The 6,066-nt window shown below is 43.1% G+C and overlaps 1 protein-coding gene across 1 annotated transcript; it reads right to left on the bottom strand.

The window, feature by feature from the left end:
• Positions 1 to 47: 47 nt before the first annotated feature.
• Positions 48 to 6,043, bottom strand: LOC100541990 (probable phospholipid-transporting ATPase IIA). Its single transcript, XM_019622093.2, has 8 exons — positions 5,473 to 6,043; positions 5,147 to 5,236; positions 4,903 to 5,047; positions 4,406 to 4,470; positions 3,498 to 3,653; positions 2,336 to 2,400; positions 1,435 to 1,543; positions 48 to 167 (listed from the first exon to the last, which is right to left on the bottom strand). The coding sequence occupies exons 1-8, from the start codon at positions 5,584 to 5,586 to the stop codon at positions 48 to 50; spliced, it is 864 nt and encodes a 287-aa protein (XP_019477638.1). The 5' UTR covers positions 5,587 to 6,043.
• Positions 6,044 to 6,066: the final 23 nt, after the last annotated feature.

Genomic DNA, 6,066 nt, shown 5'->3' with positions numbered 1-6,066 from the left:
TATTTATTCACCATCCTAAGGATGCATTGTTAAATTCACTTAACTTCTCACAATACAAACAGATATTCATTAGAACTTGCAGAAGTACAAGCAGAAGTTGATTTCTTACCTTGATAGATGCTTATTAAGACCCATATCAAAAATGTTTTGTATGACAATGGCCGTCCCTAAGAGGGGGAAAGAGAAAAAAAAAGCTGCGTTGGGGGTTTTCTGCTATGAACATTCCCTTATAGATCAATCTACCAATTAATAAAAGAGAATTTGAAGTGATTTGGAGAGAAAACAAACCAGACCAACCAACCCTGAGGTACTGTCCTTCTATTCTCATTTTTCATGACGCATGAAGGAGGCCTGGGACCACGGATGCTCACTGCTTGCACAGATCAGTACAATCTCTTCCTCACTGCACACACAATTAATTTAGTGCAAAGATGTCTCCTGAGTCCAGTCATTGTACTGGGAAATATAAGATGTGTGCATCCACAAACGGGTAGATATTAATATCGTACTTCTATACACACAAATCACATCATATTGAAGGCAGATAGGTTTTTAAAAAACCTTCTCCAGCCAACATAGCTATACCAGTACAAAAACCCCCTATGTTTAGACCAGGCCTAAGGATGGTTGGAGAATTAGTGGTTTATGACATCAGAGACAACACACAAGTGAAACCAGATGGAGACTTATTCAGGCTGCTGGAAAAACAGGCTTTGTTTTTAAGAGTATCTATTTAACAGAAATCCTTGAGGGAAACGATCTGCTGAAGGCTCAGTCCATCCTTTCCTTCAGTTAAGAAAGATGTTCCCAGTCTGCTTACCCAGCTATTCCAAAAATTTTCCAGAAAAAAAAAAAAAAAAGAACCAAGGACAAGATTTACCTTTCTGAATTATCTATGGTAAGTATCAGATAAATTCTCTTTTGTCTAGGAGAAGGACCTTTGTCTTTCATGCTCAAGCAACAACAAAACACACAGCAACCAAACTTCTAGGTCCCTTTACATGACCCTGAAGGCAAATTCCAGGAAAATGCATGATAATCTCCTCCCTTCTCCAAATTAGATCCCGTGCTCCCACTCGCTATCCCTGTTTCTGGCTTCAGGAGAGTGCAGACTCCATGGCAATTTCTTCTCCCCCTTATTTTGAAAAAAAATCAGTGATGTTATATACTTCAAATTTCCCACAGAATGAAACTATTATTTCCCATCAGTTTTCAATAAGCTGTATTTCATGTACCATTCAATAGCAAACTGTACAGAAATCTGCCTGTATCTGTTAATTCAAACTTCCCTTTAAAACAACTTTCCCTGAAAATGCATATGTCCAACGATGAGTTCCATATCTACTGATAATACATTTGATTTAAAACTTTTAGAGAGTTTCCAGTCAAAATCCAGTTTTGCCCTCAGCCAAAACAAACAAAAGTTTCTCATACCTTAAGCAGATCTTTGTAGAGTTCTGGGTACAACATCGCAACTTCAGACTTAACATCCTTGTCCAGGACCAGGGAAAACACTGGAAACATGGTGTAAATTGTGGAGTACCTGAGAAGGTAGAAGACTGATGAGTTACTCCAGATAAACAGAAATGCTGGTGTTCAGAATGGAAATACGGTATCCAGGTATTAATGGATGTACTATAAAACTTGCAAATGGAGCAGATGAGTTCTGCACAAAGGAAAAACCTGTAGGATTGGCTTTTTGAATAGCTTGTGATTAGAAACATTCACAGACAGATGATTGATTCAAGTACTGCAAACGATGTTATAGGTTTATTAACAAAGCCAAGGACAGACCTGTCTCCACCCTAACCTCCACTCTACAGTTCATGCTGGGTTCTGCTTGCACCAGAACAGAGCGGGGATGAATGTGCTGGTTTGGGTTGGTTTTGTGTTGTTTTAAATCATGTACACTATAGCCTGTAAGTAAGGGACTGCAGGTGCAATAGCAGTGTATTTTACTGGTATCTCTCAGCTTACTGCAGCAACCAGTTCCACCTGCTGAAGACTCTGAGCTGTCCCCCAGCTGGCACTGCTGGGTGCTGGCTCTCCTTGCTCACAGCTGCAGCCCACAGTGACCACCTCTCTGCTTTTCACCAGGAGTTCCTCCTGGAACAAGGATTGCCATTACTGTCTGACCTTCTGAAAGTGACACTCTCCTTCTGAAAAGGCTTCTAGAGTGTCTGCACTGTGTTGGTGTCTTTGCTCAGCTCAGAGGAGCAGAGAGAGAGGGGAATGGATTTCCAAAGCAGTACTGTGCACACCTTGCATATTAATTAACCCATATCCATCACTATGCACGTGTTTTCCACACTATTAATAAAATGTGAGCTCTCACCCAATGATGAGAAAGCCTTGGTAGAGGGGGACTGAAGCAAAGTAAAATACTGATGAAAAAACAGCCTAGAAAAAAAAAAAGAAAAAAGCTTTTCAGGCATTAAATACTGCACTCCATGTAACAGCTTAAAAATACACTCTGTTCAAACTGAAAAGTACTTGGAGCAGGCTCTCCAAATTCCTGAGACAAAGAAGAATGTAACATCAACCCTTCCTATTCCCACAAACTTTGGATGAAATTTATGTTTAATAGCAAACACTGGAGAACTGGACTTGGAAAACACTTTGTGATGCAGATCCAGAGAAGAAAACACGAAGAGTTTTCTCCAGAGCCCCCTGCTCTGATCAAGGCTGTTCTGATGCCATAAAGGACAGGTGTGCACTTCCTCGTGCCTCTCTCCCTGGATGATGTCTTTACAATGTAAAAAGAATTAACGCTCACTCATACAAGCTACAAACTCCAATGAGTTGAAGATTATTTTTTTGTCAGTTAAGGAAATTATAGGTTTGTTTTCTGATTTTTTTTTTTTCCTAAAGTTTTGGATACATTTCTGCTGCTGAAGCAGCTTCATTGTCCTCTTAAGTTTCAGTCTCTTGTTTCCACTTATCCCTCTCCAACATGTTTATTCTAAAAAGATGGGAGGGAAGAATGAGCTTTCTCAAAAAGCTCAAGTATTTTATGAAACGTTTTAGTACTCTTGAGGAATGTGTTTGTACTCCACGGCACAGGAATACACACCCAGAGAGCAGCCTCCATCTAACTGTCACTTAGGCCAGACCCCGTCAGCCAGGTGCTTACCTTTGGTCCCACTTTTGAAGACCTGACCTAAAACACACCTGGAAGTCAGTGCACTCACTCAGCAGAGGCCTTAAGAGAACTGTCCTCCCTCAGATCTTCAGTATTTCACAGCATTACCAAACAACCACGCCACACTGCAACACAGCAGCGTTTCCTAAGGCAAAGTATTGTTTGTCCAGTTTTGGAAAACTTACTGATGTTTGTCCAGCAACAAGATCTTGTGTGCTTTCATAACAAAGTAACAGTGTCCAGCCCATGAAAACTTTCATAAGAAATAGTGGCACTCAAACTGAAAAGAAGAACCTTTGCTTTTTGACTTTTTTGGCCACTCTTCAAGGGAAAAGCCCAGACGACATTACCTCACCTGCATCGTGCTGATGCACAAGCTCCTGTGGATTACAAACTGACTGAGAGCTGCAGACCGTTTGTAGCTGTTCCGTCCGTGCACCATCAGTAAACGACCCAGATGTTTAAACTGAGTGATAGAGAAATCTGCCGCGAGCGATGCTTGTTTGCCTTCCTGCACACAACAGCAAGCAAACCACGGTCAGATCGTTTCATTATTGGATACAAAGAAATATATTACTCCTACTAAGTTATCACGACAGAATTTTCCCTGAGAACGTGCAATCCATTAGGTGGGGAAGAGTATTACCTCAGCATTTCTGCCTTCCACCACAGCCTTTAGGCAAAGACAAAAGTATGAAAAGAATTCCCATTTGAACCCTGGCCTCCAACTCTAAGCAACCCTCTGGATTATGATTCACAACATGCATGTTAACACGACACTCATTTTGTACCACGTCAGTTCTGAACACAAACGCTCAGTCTCAGCAGCTCTCTCAATGCTAGCATTCTGGCATGCTGCAAGCAGTCTTTACCACCACCAAACCCAGTCCTTCCACTTGGAACAACGCCACATGAGGAACTAGAATCTGACCTGGAGCTTTCTAAAGTAATACAATCCATGTTAATTGCATCTGTAGAGTGCATGCTCTTAAAGCAATCGTAACCCCAGCGTTCGGAGCACCCACACGTGATTAAAAGTCCCAAAATCAACGTGGTGGTCCAAGCTTAGGGAATCTCCCAGTAATCAAATAGGAAACTTCAACTCTGCTAAAACTGCTCGTGACTTCATTACGGGTTGATTGATTATTCTTGTGGAAGCTTCTCACTTTCTTGCACAGATTTCTGAGGATTCGCTTAGGAGCTACTTGCTAACAAGTTTCTGAATTGCTGCAGGAAGTCTTATTAAGCAGGAGGAAATCTCACCTTTCCTTCAACTCCGACTCCACAGTCAGCCTCCTGAATCATGCTCACATCATTCCCTCCGTCACCTGCAGGTCACAGCATGGATTAATCGGTAGTTTAGCTACAAAGATGACTTTCAGTGTTATCAAAGGTGCCTGGACCAGGCTGTAATAGCAGAAGAAATACTGAACTCTGTTAACAAAAGCAGGATTTAAAATTAGCACTTGGGAATTTTAATTCTTTCAGAAGGTTGTCGTTTGTTTTTTTTCTTTTACAGACCCACGTGAATTGGAGGTCAGTGATGAGTTAACCTGTCTGGCAGGTGTACATCTTTACCTGCAATGCTGACATAAAGCTGACATTAACAACAGCACTGTACCTGATGAAGCTCAAAGGTACCATCCCAAACATCTGTGCCCTTACAGACACTAAACCACAAACTCCTCGCCTAAGAGGCGAGCAGGAGGACACTAGAAGGAAGGCAAAACTCTGTTTTCAGGTTCCTCTCAAGCGCTTACCTACGGCACAGGTGAGCTTGCCAGTCCTTTCCTGCAGCAAACGCACGATCTGGGCTTTCTGCGTCGGAGCACACCTGCAGCACACGACGGCGGGGCACTGGCACGCCAGCTCCATGAACTCATACTCATAGTATTTCAGACACACCTAATTCACAGAGATCAGAAGCATCACTGACGCTTGTTCCACAAACACTCCCTTCCAGACGTGAAACACAGGCAGCTGCTGGGCAGCGCGCAGCCCTACCTCCAGCGAGTCCCCAGAAATGACCAGCGCGCAGTCGTGCTTCCGGCGGAAGGCGTTCAGCTCCAGGTGGGCCTCCCCACGATTTGTCACCTGCAGGGAAACACGGCGTGAGCGAGGGGCTGCTCTGCTGGGCTGAGAGCAACGGGACAAACAAGAGCCAAAGGGAGCAAAAGCAATCCGGACAGGCTGATAAACGAGACGGAAGAGAACGCTGGGTTGGAAGAATACAAATAGTCTAAGTCTACTGCTGGAACAGAGCTGTGATCTCAGCATCCCTCCTGTCCCAGAATTTGGTGTCCTGAGAGGGGCACGTGGGTGTTACTCACTAGTCTGAATATATGGATGTCCTGTGTGCGTGTCACCAAATGCGCGTTCTTTGCTGTACACGTGGCTGTCTCCAGCTTATCCCCCGTCAGCATCCACACCTGAAACCCAAGCATTCACTGTGTTAGAACTTCAGAGCCTCGTCTGCAGGACATCCAGACGAAAGGACTCTTAGGGGACACACACACACACACACACATTTTCTTCCTAAAAAGAAGCCCTATTTTAATACACACAAGAAAATTCTCACTGATTAAAATCAAGATTTTTAGAGGCCAAAAGGCAAAAGAGGTTACCAATTACACATAACATTTCTCCACTTGCAGTTTGTAAAGATTCTGCTGGTATAACCCACAAAACGCAATCTAAGGAACATGAACACACGTGTTAACATGTCCCACCCCAGCCATTTCTTCTCTGCTGAAATAAGCAGGCCCTTCTGCAGAAATATCCCTCATGGCCCTGCCTGCAGTGTGGATGATGCAACTGGGGTTAGCTCACTGCTGATGTGTGCATCTGGAACAGACTGAGTTGGTTTTGTGTTAAGGTTTTTTTGTTGCTGTATTTTTTTTTTTTTATATTTTTTATTTTACATA

This window comes from Meleagris gallopavo, chromosome 22 (genome assembly GCF_000146605.3).
Source record: "Meleagris gallopavo isolate NT-WF06-2002-E0010 breed Aviagen turkey brand Nicholas breeding stock chromosome 22, Turkey_5.1, whole genome shotgun sequence".
Classification (NCBI taxonomy): Eukaryota; Metazoa; Chordata; class Aves; order Galliformes; family Phasianidae; genus Meleagris; species Meleagris gallopavo.
Note: the sequence above shows the minus strand (reverse complement) of the source record. Positions and strands in the feature narration are given on the sequence as shown.